Raw genomic sequence first — 16,122 nt, 5'->3', positions numbered from 1 at the left:
ATAGCCTCTTATGCCTACTCTCCTTAACAGCTACCTTATGCCTACCTCTATGGTTTAAAGGGAGACGCTAGCACCGCGATTTCTCTACTGCCACACGCTACACGTCGCATTTACGTGCTCCCTTTAAGCCTAGTTCTAAAGAGTAGAGACCATAAATAGAATATATAAATAGCCCGCCTTTAAGCGGATACTGCTTGCATATACCGGATAGTTAGCCTAAATAATTGCGCTAAATAGTCCCGCCTTATAAGAATAGTGTCCGAGACTAACTAAAGTCGCATTATAATTAGAAGGAATATAATACGTAGGGGTTTATATCCTATAACGCGGCTATAGGATCCGCTCGCTGCTTTATATTATTTTAATACCGTAGAGACTCGAGTAATAAAGTAGCTCCTAGCGGCCTCGACCTTACTAGACCGCTAAGACCTGGCCTATTTTACCCACCTTATGATGGAAAGGGGTTTTCCCGGAAAGCTGAGTCTAGAGAGCTCTGGCGGTCATAAGGAGTCATTTAGGGAAGTTCATGCTAAGTCGACCACTAGCAGGATCGTTGTTATGCTACAACTTATTAAATCGCCGCCCCGCCCCGCCCCGCCTTAATAGACCCTGTTCCCCGACAATCTATTTTAAAGCCGTTGCCCACGGAAAGTCAAAGACCTCCATCAATCTCGCCTCGACGGCAGGACCTGCTTCCCTTCATTCCCGGGTCTCATCCCAACTGGCTGACCATGTTAGCCGCCGCCGTGGCGACCCGCGCTGTCCCGCACATCCACCTCCTCTGCATGGACGGGCGCTTCAGCGATGCCTTTACCACGGCTCTTGCGACGTACAAGGGGAGCCTGCCGTCATCCGTCTCCGTCGAGATCCACAACATGGCACTACAGTTTCTCCCTCCGTCGGCGAAGTTTGACCTCGTCGTGTCCCCTGCAAACTCGTACGGTCGGCTAGACGGCAGCTTCGATGACGCCATCTCACGCGCCTTTTCGCCCGGAGACGACTACAACGCGCTGACCTACGCTGCTCAAGCCGAGCTGTACAAGGAGTGGCGCGGTTTCGCGCCCCCTGGGACCTGTACGCTTGTCCGGATCCCCGAACGCTTCAAAGAGCGGTCCAAGAACGTCTGGGGCACCCGCTATCTCGCTCTCTGTCCTACAATGCGCACGCCGCAAGAGGTGGTCTGGGACCGCGAGGTCATCTACGAGTGCGTCTGGAGTCTCCTCTGTGCCATCGATAGGCACAACCGCGCGCTTGGCCAAAGCGGCGTGAGCGCCGACGACGCAGGGATCCGCAGCATCCTAATCACTCCCATGGCCACAGGTGTCGGTCGCGTGAGTGCAGAGAGGTGGGCGCATCAGTTTATCCTCGCCATCAGGCATTTCGTCGATGCCGTTGAGAACCCGGCCAAGTGGAGCGCTCTGACGTGGGACGATATCGAGGAATACGCGGATGCCTTGGTAGATTCGAGGACCATGTAGTCGGCGGAGTCAACTGCTGGAGTCAAGCTAATCTCGAAATCAAAATGGCACGAGGGTATCCCTATCTCGTCAGTCGCGTTTTATAGACGTGTACTCGGGCACGGGATATGAGCCGAAAGCTTGGTTATTCTTTCCTTTGCGTTTACCCACCCTACACATTAAAACGGTGGTTCTGCAGCTTTCTGAATAGGGAAAGGCATAATGAACTGAAGCTTAACATCTCGAGAACATGCAAGGGGAAGCCCTCGTGGAACTTGACATGCGGTGCGAGATGATCGTAGACCGTGGTGACCAGCGGAATGGTATTTGTCTGGAAATGGTGGAGGCGAAACTGGATTATGATTTCAAGGCTCTGGCTCAAGAGACTAAAACTGTTTGAGCCCTGGTCGACAGGGGAGATGGTTTGTAGGGCCGCCTTTTGCGAAATCGATGATACAATCCACGGCTGCAGCTCATGTGCAATGAACGAGCTGAGTTTGAAACAACGAGGAGTCGACGAAGCCTTAGCCTCTTCGCGAAACCCTGAGTTGGTCCTCAAACATCAAGTTGCGAGGCATTAGATGAAGATGTGCCCATTACTTTCAGCCACGGCTCCTCCAGTCCTTCCGTCCATAGGCGACCGTAATTACGTTTTTAAGCCCTTATACCTTCTACTATACTCTTAAGCTCCTACTTAAGAGTTATAAGCTCAGTCTATATGGCTAGATTTCTTTTGTCTATTAACCCGTGTTTCCTTCTCCCAGATCCCGGCCTAGTCTACCGCGAGCATAGCTCTAAGCTGATCTCCTACTTAATATAGTGATTCGTCTAATAATAACCTATAACTGTATTACCTAAAGAGAGGGAATAGGGTGATTTGTAGGGATGGAGAATAGTTGGCTGCTCAGCTTGCCATTCGACACCATGCGGAGGTTCAATGTCAGAATACGGGTCAGGCTTAGCTGCCTCGCTGTTTGGCTGTGGCGGCTTGTGTTGATCCTGAGCAAACAAAGATCAGCTCGTGGCTTGTGGTCCTGCTCGGCGACGGAATCGCAGACAGGTGGAGCGGATGGAAGCATGTCACCTTGTAGAGGAGGCGAATCATCTTCAGAAATGGCGTGAAGACTGGGGCCATGATTGCAGATATGGTGTTCGATTGCCTCGAGGCACAATCAGTTAAGCCGACCAAGACACAATCCTCTCGAGCTTGTCTTTCCCAGCGGCGGCGCGAAAGAACACCGGAACCGATGGGCGGTGGAGGCTTGAGGGGACCAACGATAAGGGTAGGCGAAGAATTATTAAGATGTCGGATTAAGGTCTCCTTTGTTTTGTGTAGAACCTCGCCCTGGCCTTCGTTTGGTGGTGGTGGGCTTGGCCCGTACACCATGAGAATGTACGTGCCCGAGCAGGGACTTACTACGCTCGCGCGCCTGTGAGGGTTCTTGGACCAAGGCTGAAGGATACACGCACGGACAATGCAGAACCCTTAATTACGGACATATTATTCGCATTGAACGTTGATGTTCCGGTCTAGAGAAGTTGTGAGACCCGGGCCCATCATGACACACCACTCAAGGCATCGAAGGCAAGGTAGCCGCCGCAGCACTGCGAAGGAAAAATGAGGCATGGAAACCAACATGCCGCTGTCACCTTCTCCTCACCCACAAATGTACGTCAGTAATTACAAGCGCTCCCCGCAGCCATCGCTGCGCATACATTGCTATCACATCATAAGTCTCCTTGGAGTTATGTCTCATCTCCCTGAGCCCGGAAGTCGCTTCGCTCTTCGTTGCCGACCAAACGTCCCCGTGCTCTGCTTCCGCATAGGAGCATCGTTATCCGCAGCAATTGTGCTTCCGCCATGATTGTTGGCATCTCGCACGTTGGGACTGTGGCTGATCTTTGATGCCCTGGTTAGCGTCCAAGTGGCTCTTGATCTACGGCAACGCTGAAGGAGGAGGGTTTCTGAACCGGCTGGTCCCAAAGGCAGACCGGGGCTCTATTTCGGTGACGACGAGAATCGTCAACCTTTCCCGGGTGCCTTGCTCGGCAGGATACGAGATCAAGAGCTTCAGTGTTCCTACTGCATCTGTTCGCCACACAGGACATTGACCGAGACGTCGACACGCCCGATGCACGGGAGCAAGCGGAAGAGCTGTCAGTCCATGTCAGGAGGGCGGGCCCTGGCCCTGACTCAGATGGTAGGGCTCATCACGTCCTGAGGATGGGACTTGAGCGCGTGCCTGGACTTCTACAAGGAGCGACAAAGACCCTGCACAGTCTGACAGACTAGGTAAAAATTGATTCAAATTACAGGTACTTTATCAAAACGGTATTCCGGGAGGCTCTGACGGGAGTGCGTGAAACTTCCTCCCACACCCTCCTCGGAATCTCGAGTTTTCTGGTTCCAGACGGCATTCCGCAGGCACTTTCCAAGCTAATGACAAGAAAGGCAACCCCTCCTCCCTGGACTTCTGCAAGGACACCTTCAAGTAAACCATATCCTATCAGGCTTCGCTCCATGCCATTCCTAGTGCTAAGCAGGCACCTCGGTCGACTTAGGTTTGACACTGCGCTTGAAGAAAGAGTCCAGGGGTCAGAAAGGGCGGGCCCTGACCCTACGCCGGCTGGTCCAGAAAGAGTTCACCTTCTACATCAGCAAGTATGAGCGCCAACGGCTCTTCGACTACGCGACACTGCTACTCTACCGCGCTTTTCCCGAACGCGTAGCCGCCAGATTCCTCCGCTCGCGGTGGCCTGAATGTGAGATGTTCATCCAACATGCCATGTCGATCCTGGAGAGTTGGAAAGACAACAAGGAGCTGCCCAGGCTCCGGCCTTCGCAGGAGCCAACTTAAACCCCTAAAACCCTTTGATCCCGCCACGGGCACAGTATGATGTGGAAAGCAATCTGCGCTTGGCACGTGTCTCCGGTCCGTGCGGGCTGTGCCGTCCCGTACGTGGCCAGGAACTCGCCGGTTGCCAGTACGCCACCATCGTACGGATACCACCCTCTTTTACTGCAAATCTTGTCGCTGGTACACTGTCTCACATCCGAAGTACCCGTGGCGAAAACATACAGCTATGTCGTGCCTGCAGCTTCTCCAGGTTCCTGTGCGGGCCAGCGGCGCGTCATCCCCACTGGCAGGTGTCGTGTCCCATCTTCGCAGCGCAGAGGGCAATCTGGCAACCCTGTGGGGATTGCAGCATGAGGACGCAAATATTATAGGCATTGCAGCAAGTTGGTGATCCCCGTGTTTCTTGTCTCTTTTTCTTGGTCCCGGGCCAGAGAGGTTCTGGGCGTCGCAAAGAGAAGCGTGAGCTGACCGGTTTGTTCCAGCCTGGAAATCCATCGACCTCCAAAAAGCATGGGCGGTCTCGACTGCCGGAGAAGCGGTCAAGAAGCAGATCAAAGCGCTGGCTGCCGGTCCCGTCTACGAAGACGTCGTGCTCTTCTCCGAAGATCCCGCCTCGGTCCTCGGAGCTGAAGTGGTAGAACTGGTCTCCTGGATTCACCCGACGGCCAATATGGACGACGACAGGAAGAACAAGGTAAAGCACGGGTTCTCCAAGTTCCAGAAGGCCATCAGCACGCATTCGCCCGAAGCAGATGGCGGGCTCGTTGCTGGCTGGGGCCAGGTCGAGTTCGACCATGCTGGCGTGCCGAGCCGTCGCTTCACGTCCTTTATCGGCTGGAAGAGCGTCGACGCCCACTACAAGTGCAAGGAGACGCCGCCATTCACCGAGAATATTCATTGGCTGGCGGAGAATGGCGACACGGGAGTCGAGATGGTTCACTACCCGTACCGCGAGCATCTTGAATGTTGAATGACCGCCATGCTAAGCAGGCAAGATATATAAGGCACCCGTTAGACTATAGCTTAGACTTGGTGCTTGCGCTGCATATACCACTCCATGAACATAAGTTAGGCATCATTCCTAGCCGTGTCCGTCCGTGTCTTGAGCGTAAAAATACTACCCTTGATAGTCAACGTCCTTGCGACTTATTCAACACCGCCATGTTAATTACCTCACAGTCCCATTACAATCCGCCTACGCTATATCAGGGGAAAGCTAAGCCCTTAGTGCTCGATTAGGGGGCAGCGACCAAGCCACTCACCTTCATTCTCGCCCAGGCAACCAGCACGACCGCCGTCACCGACTCGGACCCAAATGCATGGCGATGTAGAACAACTCAAGGGACTTCACTTGGCTCTTTCCGTCTCGCACCGACCAGGCTCCGGCTGTCGAACTCGACATAGTCGGAAGTTCCAGGGAGCAACAACTCAGGCGTCAGGCCGAAGCCGTCTTCGACAATCCGCAACGCTCCGTCTTCCTGAACTACAACTTCGACTCGCCAGCAGCGCTGCGCTTCCCGGAAGCCCGACTCGCCACGCTCCAGTTTCCAGAGACGGCGTATCTGCTCCAAATGCTTGCCAACGAGACTGGAGAGCTGGCATAGGGGCTGCCACATCTACCCTTCATGGTTGTCGAGACGGTCCGCGACCCGGCTTTCCAGCGAAGCAGCATCGACCACATCGTCGAAAAGCTCATCCGCCGCGCGGGACTCGGCGAATGTCGGGCCCAGCAGCAGCTGGAGAACGCGCTGCGCCAGGCCACGCTTGCCATCGTCGGCTGCCTCACCGGCTTCTTCACCGCCGCGCTGTCTCCCAACCCTGCTGCACTGGGACACCGTTGCTTGGTCCCCAAAAAATCTCGCAGGCCAGCCGTCCGCTTGCGCCTCTTCTGAGATCGCTTGGCGTGGGTATGCCGCTTGATGCCGACGCCGCGCACTGACTGGTGGTGCTGGAGTAATACATGCCGGTACTAAGCTCTCCGTCTCCATGCTAAACGCTTCATCGCTCTGCCTCAAAATCAAAGGCAGGCAGATCTCCATTAAGTGGATCGACGGCTTGAGAGGCCATCTCTACTTCGACGAAAACTCCCGCACCTTGTCCCTCTTTCGCTTCCCGTCGGTTTGCGCCCTGCAATACTTCGAGTCCGGCGGCTCCAGCCTTTTTAACATATCAGTTCCCAGAACACTCACCTCCTACTTAACTATAGTAGTTGTCGGGTTTGGCTTTATTTTCATGACGTCGCAGACAAACAGAAACTTTACAAAAGCGTCCTCCGAGACCACGACCTACTTACGCACCTCCTCGCCGCATAAACCGGACGCTTCCACCGCGAGGTTCTCCTATGCCATCAAATCCTCTTCGGTCAAGTCAAGGCCGCCCGCCGGCTCTTCCACCGCATCGAGCGGCACCGAGCCACCAAGCCCGACGACGCGGCGTATCTGGACCCCTTGCTGAACCAGCTGTGCGGGCACGAAGCCCCCATCGAGAGCCTCGTGACAGCCCGGAGCTTGCGCGATAAGATGGTCTACGAGGCGGCCGACTTCGCGTCCCTGGGACCTCAGCTGGCCAAGGTACAGGAGTTTGTGCAGGCCCACGAAGTGATCAAGATCCGCGATCGATGGCGAGACCGCACAAACCAGGTCGAGTGGAGGGCCTTTTGGACGCTGCTCATCTTTGGCGTCATCTCCTTCGTGCTGACCGCAGTCCAGACCGCCCTCGCTGCTGCCCAGCTTCAAGCACAGTTGCGTTAGATGGCCGGCCGACAGGGATCACGGTGAGAAAGAGAGAGAGGAAGAAAAAGAGAACCGAGTGGAAGGGGGTAGGGCGTATAGGTGTTCTTATAGCAATCCCGTATGCAGCGACGGGTCAAAAGGGGAAGGGGCTTGCCTAAAGCGAATGGCGGTAGGGGGCGGCGGGGAATTTGCAACGGCCGACTTTACACACGTATCCTGACGAAGTCCAGTCGGCATACCTGACAATAATATCTAAACAGAGGACGAATATAACTAGGTTGGAGACCGGGATGATCGCCCAATGTGTACCATGGGTAATGACTCAACTAGACGAAGCATTGCTCGTCGTCACTCGGAATGCACCGCAGGTTTCGAGCTGAACAGAGGCGCTCCCTGCCTCACACATGTTGCCTTCCTGCCATGCGGTTGTTGGCCTTCTCAGTCCTTGATGCCATACGTTTCGGCAAGAATACACGTTCACGGACAATGGCGGCTTAAAGCTACCAAGTCTATAATTGAGGAGAATAACAACTCGTTGGAATTAGCACCGCTAACCAAGAGCATCAAGTCGCCAGTGCGACTACGAACGACGCCGGAGTCGAGCCATGCTCTCCGTATCCGACGTAGTGTTGTCAGAGTCCTCCGAAACTGGGGCGTCCTTTTTGGCAAAATTGGCGCAAGTGATGCGCGTTGTGTTGCCAAAGTGGACGACAAAGGATCGGCTGCCGAAAAAGGCCTGGTCATCCTCCTTAAGGGAGGCAAAGGGGTCGACGTATTCGGCGTCGAACGGGTCCTGGGTGACCTTGCCATGCTTGCCGGCCAAGTCGCCCACTTGACAAGTTTGTGGGGCTGAGCCATCACAGGGAGGCTGCTCGCCTCGGCCGAAGGGGTCTAAATGGCCCATCGTGTTTGTGCAGTTGCCGTCTTGAGAAACGGGCGCAGCATGGAGATGGTATGCTACAAGACGAATAACATTAGCTCGGCCAGGTAAGGCTGCGCTGCACAGGTCCTAAAGTCACAGCGAGTCGCCTACCGAAGGGACCACCCTCTTTGGGCAAATTTTCAAAGTGGACGGTGAATTTCACACCAACGCCGTCGGGGGGTGCTTCGGCACGGATGGAGCCCTTGATGTTGCCGTTGAGAGCGTCCTTGCCAGAAAAGGCTTCGGCCGGAAGGGCGGCTTCGAAGACGACTCCGGTAGGGTTGCCACTGGTCTGAGGGGCATCTTGCGTGCCTTGTGCGACTACGAGAGCCGCCGAGAATGTAACGGATATAAGAGCCGCAGCATGCATGCTGACAGCCCGATAGAGAATTGTAGGCGCGTGAGTAAAATGCGAGGAAGAGGCCGCACAGAGAAGAGGTTGAATAACGACTTGAAGACACACGAGTAAAGATGAATAAGGTGGAGCAGCATGTGCAGCTTGGGAATCTGGTTGTATGACAAGGCGAGGACATCGTCTTCTTGGTGATTTGCCTGACTCTTATGAGTTGTTATTACGACGAAGTTGCCTGGACACAATGTCAGTAGGTGAGCTGCATTATAAAACACGTCCTCTGCGTGTCTGCCCTATAAACCGCGTCTCCCTACGGACTGCAACTCCCTACTGCTTGTAGGGCATGCGGACGGATGGCGGCGCCTCCGACGGAAGCATCGCCTCCGGTGAGTTGCTATATCTATCTATCCAGCGGGGCAAGGGAAGGAAATTGTCGAGACTACTGAATTAGGCGAAGCCTGAACTTTCATTGGTACTGGAGATGGTGAAGGTTATGAGTAATGTCATGGACAGTAACCCGTCAGATACACACAGACAGTCAGCCGCTGAGCTTCGACTTCCACTTCCGTGCTAGGCCGGACCAGATTCGGGCATTTACTAACGCCTGATTCCCTGCTCCAGTCTTTCTAGAAGCAGAATGACGGCCTCGTAGCTCGGAGGCAAAAACAGATCACGACTCAGGCAATCACACAAGGTTGGACGTGCTGCCGGTATTGGCACATCCGTTGGCCATGACCGGCATCCTGCAGCGCTAGTCCTTGTGGAGGAGCGTGGGGAAACAGTCCGATGTCCTTGGCAACAAATAAGGTTGCAGAGAGCGATTATTTCCTAGGAAGGCGTGATCTGCGTTAAGCCCTTGAAACGAATGGATTTCTCAACCTGATAATGCTCTTACTCCAAGTGGTCAAACGCTGGAGACCGTGCTGAATTCCGAGCTTCCGACGGAATTAGGCCACCGCGTACAAGAAATTACCCCCTTTTGACCCCATTCTTTTGGCTCTTCTTGAGCCACGGCATGGCACAATTCTAGCCTCAGCGGATTGTCTCTAAAAAAATGACGAGCTGCGGCGGATCAACATCGTCTTGTAGACTACTCGGGTGGACAGTCAAGACGAGCCAAAACTCTCTACGTACTGAACCAGTCACGTTCTTGTTCACTGATTGTCTGCCAGTAGAAGCAAACCACATGTCTTACTCTCTGAGCTCAACATTAGCCGCGCCTGGGGTTGAGCTTGAGCGTAAACTTGTCCAAACAGCCCCCCGGTATGAAGCCTGGTCGTGCGGAAAGAGCCTACTCGCCGACTCAAGAAGCATAAGAGAAAGAGTCAAGATGACACTTTAAACTGAACTCTCGCATCTCAAACCGGCAACCACCACACATGCCACTGAGGTCCGTGTTTCCAGGCGCAGCTGTGCAGGAACTCTACCCTCTAGGCCTCCAAAGGGTGTGGCAGCTGTCAGCCCCCGTCGTAGATTTGCATCGCCACTGCCCGTGAAGGCAGTCAGCCATGCACACATTCTGGTGCCCCGCAAGGGTCTTGCTTGAAACACTCCATCTTGCGCTGGCCGCTCTAGTCCGTTTCTGCCAACAGCACCGCAGAGCATTACTCGCTTGAAAGGCTATTCTGTCAGAAACTTAGACTTTGATTTAAGTCGTTTCAGAGTAGCCGGGTCTTTAACGCGATAACATGCTAAACGCTGCAAGAAGCGTAACTCGGAAAGCGCACCCGAGGGCTCCTCCATATAAGAGATGACATGCCACCTTTTCATCTTTTTCATGGACCACCTGCAACATTACACATCTCCTCTAAGCGAAGAAACTTACCTTCGTTTGATTCCTCTTAGCTTTTTGTACTCTCACCACATTCACTTGACTTCCAGTCTCTACGCGAGACGCAAGCCTCTGGACGGTGCCGAGGATATACACGTTACATGATACACGAAGACGTCACGGGCTTCAAAGAGCACAGCAACCCAGCTTGCCGCATCGCTCGTCTAGCTTCTGCTTCGAAAGCCCTCTTCTGCAACACCAAAAATCTCTTGGCGAACATTAGGCCAACAGGGGCGAAGTCCGGCATCATGGTCAGGGACTACTGCCCCGAGGATCAGTCTGTCGACGTCTTCGACTTTCCACAGCCTCCTTGCAAATCCAAGCTCTCGTCTATCTTATCCGCTTTCTCACTACGGAAGCGGCAGGAAAAAGAGGAGATGCGCTGTGTCCACATCTCAGCGCCAATCATGGCTGCAGCGTCGACGCCGACACCGACACCGACACAGTCTGGGCCGGCGAATCCGAAGCTGCGCTACAACACCCTCCAAAAGAGGCAGCGGCCTAAAGCTAGGAAGGATGCAGAGTGTTCCGAGTGCGATTTCGAATCAGATACCGACGACGACCACTGGGGCTGATTCTTGGCTTGCTTTCGCCTTAGAATTAGGAGCCCAAGGCCGCATATATGTTAGATGCCACGCAGAATACTTGGAAGCCCGTCCCGTCCCCAACCACCAACACACGGTCCGGGACTTGATGAGAAGTAAAGCGCCGGAGGCGCCGTTTCCATCTACCCAAGATGGGAAAATTGCTCCCAAGAGGGACGAGCATGATATGATGAGTACGAAGCAGAGAGACAATCTCCCTGGCACGAGTTATCTAGATTTAGAACCCGGCTCTCGTCGCATTGCCCACTTGCTCCCAATAGATAGATCCTCATATAAAGGACAGTTAAAGACGATCACTTTTTCCGCCCCTACAAAACAAGGACGGGTTCCGCCTGATTCGCAAAGTAAGCATGATTCACGAGCCATGAGTGCATTACCGTTTCAACTTTCAAGTGTATATGTACCGCAAATTAGAAACAACTTCAGCTTGATTATGTTCGCGCTTGCTGCATGCCAGGTCACAGCTATTTCAAGCGCATCATCGCACTCTACATGCAAGTCATGTGCCGTGGAACATTGTGCTTTCGATGACCTTCCCGTCTTCAATGTCATCTTTTCGTGCATCTACCGTCTCTCGGGTCGCCGTCTTCATGCTTTCTCTGCCCTTTTGCTCGTGGTTTCTACCCCATCGTCCTTAAACGGAGTCGCTATGTGTTGACAGCATGGTTTGTATATTTGACCATGACGGTACTCAATGTCACTGATCTCCTCAAACTCGTACCCTGTAAGCTAAATCATGGCATTCATGTTAGTTAGTCCCTCTTTGCCCCCCCTACCTTTGCTTTCTGCAGACACTCTTAGTCCAACCAGCCTGACATTCCATCAGATATTTTTCCATGAGCGTCTCGTGTGGCAAGTGCTGATAAACATGTTATTACAAGAGGCCGTTGCACGTCCGTGTGCCGACGAAGTATAGACGCGTGCTGGCACTAAATTTGTAGGGCTGAGGGCCCTCGTGATGTGGGACAGCCCATATCCTGGTTGCTCTGACTCAAGGCTCGAAGAAAGACTTATACTAGTCGCAAGTCAAAAAGGATACGCCAGGGGGAGTTCTATGCCTTCATTTATTGAGAATCACCCGGCTAGAGGTCACGTCGTCACATTTTCTCAAGACAAAAGGTACACGTATAGAGGGGACGGGGACCGAAACGGCTTGGTAGAATGCTATATAAGTCACCGGTGCGAAATAGCCGGGTAGTTTCCTGTACGAAGAGTAGCGGCCCGACGTAATCGTCGCAGTTGGGAGCTGTAGCCAGAGCGAAAACCAGATCGAAACCGCTGACGGTAGTGCATATTGGGCAAGACAAGCAGGATTTGAGAAACAAGACGGCCGTATGTTCTCGTGATGTTCTCAAAGAAAAAAACGCAACGATCCATGTTTTCAATAGCAGACTTCCGACGCATCTCGTTCCCCGGCTTCAGCCGACTCTTGCATTTGATCTTCAATATTTCATCGCTGACCGATTAGTATCTTTTCTCGGACCTTGAGCCTCCATGGAGGCTTCAGGTAAGCTCTGTTTGTCAGAGTAATCGTCGTTTCTTCTGAAGTAGCATGGGGGGGTCAAGGTTTTGAGTCGCAGTCTACTCCAGGCGACAGAAGACCGCTTATTTCAACGACATTTTCACATTGCCAGTCCGATTCACTCCTAGACCACCAGGCAAGATGGTACTTGTTTGTACCAGGCATCACGCTCAACAGAGGCAGAGACCAAATAGGAGCATGAGTAGAAAGCAACTGTATTCACCGCGAGAAGTGAAGTCTAGACTACATAGACGACAAGTCTAGGCCAAGCTAAATCGGCTTCAAATGCGGGAATGTCCCCAGTGCTGTCCTTGAAACGCACCCTCGACCAGACCATGTCAGAAGTTCACCCAGTCCCTTGATTTTGTCAGGTGTTGGCTGAGATGTTTAGTGCTCAGCATCGAATGGTAAATTGAATGGACGGCGGCGAGACCCGACAAAGCCAGCCGTCCATAATGACGCAGGGAGCGTAACGCAAAGGTCAACACCTGACTTCGGCAGCCTTCAGGGGTCAAAACGGAATCCACCCGAAGTGTTCAGTCCCTCTTTATAACCCAGCTTTTTTAGATAGTGGCGGATTTCTTTGCACGGCTCGGGCATTGGATTCGGCGGAGAGTAAGAGTCGGCCAAGCCGATTTTGATCCAATCTTCTTCAGTTCGACGTTCCTTCTCCGCGTACGTGTTCTCCATGCCCTTGACGCGCAAGAGATCTTGCAACTTCTCCCACATGCTGTCGATCGTGTCATCATTTCCAACGACGACGAGAATCTCACACTCGGAGGGATATATCCGGGTCATAGTGAAGTCTGGGTCTCGGCCGATTGTTGAGTGGTTTAAGAACAGTAATCCTGGGATTGACGTCGGTGGCAGGAAGCGTGCCTTGAATGGAAGTACAGATGCTCACGAGAAAGTGCCGCGTGGCAGGTGGTTGAGATGAGTTGATCAAAGAGAGCCTGTCGAGGAACAGAAAAGAGTAGCCCGAGACCCGAGGGGATCGGGCCCTTTTATAACCTGACGATGAGCTGAACAAGACACAGGGAAAGCTATAGGTCAATGACGCGGACAGAACAGATGTGATCCATGTTGAACAGAAGAATGCTCTGTGACTGGTCTGCAAGGAGGAAAGTGAAGAGGGGATAGCAATGGGCTAAGAGCCTGAGTGTGCGACGTGAACTGCCATCGAACTCGACCGAATGCCCACCGTCACCCATTGCTTGGTGGAACCGCTTCACCAACACACGAGACGCCCCGTAGCATGCCAACGTACGTTGCAGGCCTTGATGCGATGGTCTTGGTCTACTCGATGACGGTGTCTGTACACGGAATATATATTTACATGCCGCGTCACAGGAAGTGGACGCTGCTTTTCAGCATCTGCATTTGTGGCATGCCGGCGTGGGCAGAGGGACCAACGAGCGTGTTCTACGAAAAGGTACGACCGGCCGGTGCTGACACTGAACTGGCACCGGGACAAAGGCATCCCGCCATTGCGTGTATCAACAGGCGACAGTGATCGAGTTGGGGTAAGACTTGCCACCGTGAACTGGGACTGGATTGACCCTTGGGCGGTGGTGCTCAATTCACGGCCATGGCCTCAGGGGAAAGGCCTCCGGAGTCGACGCAACGTACGGTCTCTGATGATTGGCGTTCGCAGGCGGGATTTGCAATCGCATCATCACTGGAACTGAAGGCGTCGGATGTGCTTGGTAGCATGCACGGCAATTGAAGCCATCACGCGAGTGGTGAGACGAGGAAGAGACGGACGGGCGGCTTAGGTAATGGGTTCAGAGACCCGTCCCCAACAGAACGGCGCCAATTGCCCGCCGCGATTCAACGGGGCGCCGAAAAAAAGGCGCTGCAGGGGAGGTCCAGTGGGTGAGCTCCCATCAGGTAGATCCGTAGAAGCCAGCGACATGAGCAGGTCCCACGTGCTAGTAAACCCCGCGAAAAGATACATCGCATCACCTCTAGCTGCGCGGGAAAAAGCTCGTCAGGAAATTTGCCTCTCCACCAGTTGCGATCCCTTGCAGCCTCAGATCTCCAACCTTCAACGCCTCCTCCTCCGCCTCCCGCCGCTGCGTCGCCCAGAGCTGGTGTGGCTTCAGCCGTAGCCGTCGCGCCTCGTCCATCATCCTTTGCCCTCCGACCCCGACCGACCGTCTCCGAGCCATGTCCCGACTTCTCCGACCGGCAGCTCGCTGGGCCGCTTCGACGCGCGCTCCCGTCAAGGCTCCCGCCGCGCCCTCCCTCGCCCTCTCCCAGCGCCCCTTTGTCACGCCCGGCTTCTTCGGCGCCCAGCAAAGCAGGCGGTACGCCGAGAGCGGCGCCGGCACCAAGGAATACACAGTCCGAGATGCGCTCAACGAGGCCCTGGCCGAGGAGCTCGAGGCCAACCCAAAGGTTTTTGTCCTCGGCGAGGAGGTTGCCCAGTACAATGGCGCCTACAAGGTCACAAAGGGCTTGCTGGACCGCTTCGGCGACAAGCGCGTCATTGACACGCCCATAACCGAGAGCGGCTTCTGTGGCCTGGCCGTTGGCGCTGCCCTGAGCGGCCTGCACCCCGTGGTCAGTACCTTCGCCCTTGGCCTCTCCGCCCACCGCAGCCTGTCAATTGGCTTCTCTGGCTCACATGTTACCCTTGGCAGTGCGAATTCATGACCTTCAACTTTGCCATGCAGGCCATCGACCAGATCGTCAACTCGGCCGGCAAGACCCTCTACATGTCGGGCGGCATCCAGCCCTGCAACATCACCTTCCGCGGCCCCAACGGCTTCGCTGCCGGTGTCGGCGCCCAGCACTCCCAAGACTACTCGGCCTGGTACGGAAGCGTACCCGGCCTCAAGGTCGTCTCCCCCTGGAGCGCCGAGGACGCCAAGGGCCTGCTCAAGGCCGCCATCCGCGACCCCAACCCCGTCGTCGTCCTCGAAAACGAGCTCATGTACGGCCAGTCCTTCCCCATGTCCGAGGCCGCTCAAAAGGACGACTTTGTCCTGCCCTTTGGCAAGGCCAAGGTCGAGCGTTCCGGCAAGGACCTGACCATTGTGACTCTCTCCCGCTGCGTTGGCCAGGCCCTGGTCGCCGCCGAGAACCTCAAGAAGAAGCACGGCATCGAGGCCGAGGTCATCAACCTGCGATCCGTCAAGCCCCTCGACGTCGAGTCCATTGTCAAGTCGGTCAAGAAGACGCACCGCCTCTTGTCCGTCGAGTCGGGCTTCCCCGCCTTTGGCGTCGGCGCAGAGGTTCTCGCCCTGACGATGGAGTATGCCTTTGATTACCTCGACGCCCCGGCACAGCGCGTCACGGGCGCCGACGTCCCGACCCCCTATGCCCAGAAGCTCGAGGAGATGAGCTTCCCTACGGAGCAGCTGATTGAGGACTATGCCGCCAAGCTGCTGCGCGTCTAAGGGGTCCAAGAGGAGGCGACGAGAGGCAACGGCGCAAGCGATGGATCGGCGACCAGCGTGCAAAGAGGGGAGGGGCTGAGAGGCGAGGACTTTGAACTCTGGGCAGAAGAAGCACGAGTGACAACTCTTGTAGGCTCGGGATGCGGCCAGCCTATACACTCCCAACGATTTCCAAGATGCTTTTGATAGACGGACCAAGGGTAAGGGGCATTGTACTTTTATTAGTTTGCGTGGTCATGTAACACACCCTCTTCCCTTGCCTCGGGCCTCTTGTGACTGCCTCTCTTCTGACGTGTTGGGCCTCTTGATGCCGGGTCCATCTGGCTCTGCGGTATGCCGCTTTGAGGAGAATGTCAGCTGCGTTACCCACGAGTCAAGGAGCTATGTATCCGTACAGGGGCACCTAAAATACAGCGGACGTCACCACCTATGTCAGCGC

At 54.5% G+C, this 16,122-nt stretch overlaps 7 protein-coding genes across 7 annotated transcripts; 5 read left to right on the top strand and 2 right to left on the bottom strand.

Moving 5' to 3' along the window:
- Positions 1 to 731: 731 nt before the first annotated feature.
- Positions 732 to 1,478, top strand: HRG_09993 (phage tail assembly-like protein; the record flags this gene model as incomplete). The annotated part of the gene is made up of 1 exon (XM_044868464.1): positions 732 to 1,478. The coding sequence occupies one exon, from the start codon at positions 732 to 734 to the stop codon at positions 1,476 to 1,478; it is 747 nt and encodes a 248-aa protein (XP_044716461.1).
- A 2,873-nt stretch (positions 1,479 to 4,351) lies between these two features.
- On the top strand, positions 4,352 to 5,919 carry HRG_09992 (uncharacterized protein; the record flags this gene model as incomplete). Its single annotated transcript, XM_044868463.1, has 3 exons — positions 4,352 to 4,442; positions 4,798 to 5,260; positions 5,658 to 5,919. The coding sequence occupies 3 exons, from the start codon at positions 4,352 to 4,354 to the stop codon at positions 5,917 to 5,919; spliced, it is 816 nt and encodes a 271-aa protein (XP_044716460.1).
- A 21-nt stretch (positions 5,920 to 5,940) lies between these two features.
- HRG_09991 (uncharacterized protein) lies at positions 5,941 to 7,065 on the top strand (the record flags this gene model as incomplete). The annotated part of the gene is made up of 2 exons (XM_044868462.1): positions 5,941 to 6,151; positions 6,683 to 7,065. 2 exons carry the CDS (start codon positions 5,941 to 5,943, stop codon positions 7,063 to 7,065), a joined length of 594 nt encoding a protein of 197 aa, XP_044716459.1.
- A 562-nt stretch (positions 7,066 to 7,627) lies between these two features.
- HRG_09990 (copper/zinc superoxide dismutase (SODC) domain-containing protein) lies at positions 7,628 to 8,339 on the bottom strand (the record flags this gene model as incomplete). The annotated part of the gene is made up of 2 exons (XM_044868461.1): positions 7,628 to 8,004; positions 8,081 to 8,339. 2 exons carry the CDS (start codon positions 8,337 to 8,339, stop codon positions 7,628 to 7,630), a joined length of 636 nt encoding a protein of 211 aa, XP_044716458.1.
- A 2,061-nt stretch (positions 8,340 to 10,400) lies between these two features.
- On the top strand, positions 10,401 to 10,727 carry HRG_09989 (uncharacterized protein; the record flags this gene model as incomplete). Its single annotated transcript, XM_044868460.1, has 1 exon — positions 10,401 to 10,727. The coding sequence occupies one exon, from the start codon at positions 10,401 to 10,403 to the stop codon at positions 10,725 to 10,727; it is 327 nt and encodes a 108-aa protein (XP_044716457.1).
- Positions 10,728 to 12,783: 2,056 nt separating this feature from the next.
- Positions 12,784 to 13,077, bottom strand: HRG_09988 (uncharacterized protein; the record flags this gene model as incomplete). The annotated part of the gene is made up of 1 exon (XM_044868459.1): positions 12,784 to 13,077. One exon carries the CDS (start codon positions 13,075 to 13,077, stop codon positions 12,784 to 12,786), a length of 294 nt encoding a protein of 97 aa, XP_044716456.1.
- Positions 13,078 to 14,448: 1,371 nt separating this feature from the next.
- Positions 14,449 to 15,683, top strand: HRG_09987 (transketolase, pyrimidine binding domain-containing protein; the record flags this gene model as incomplete). The annotated part of the gene is made up of 2 exons (XM_044868458.1): positions 14,449 to 14,844; positions 14,925 to 15,683. The coding sequence occupies 2 exons, from the start codon at positions 14,449 to 14,451 to the stop codon at positions 15,681 to 15,683; spliced, it is 1,155 nt and encodes a 384-aa protein (XP_044716455.1).
- Between the last annotated feature and the right edge of the window lie 439 nt (positions 15,684 to 16,122).

The sequence above is a fragment of the Hirsutella rhossiliensis genome (assembly GCF_020360975.1).
Source record: "Hirsutella rhossiliensis strain HR02 chromosome Unknown scaffold00014, whole genome shotgun sequence".
NCBI classification, from domain to species: Eukaryota; Fungi; Ascomycota; class Sordariomycetes; order Hypocreales; family Ophiocordycipitaceae; genus Hirsutella; species Hirsutella rhossiliensis.
The sequence above is the reverse complement of the archived record's forward strand: the minus strand, read 5'-3'. Positions and strand labels throughout refer to the sequence as shown.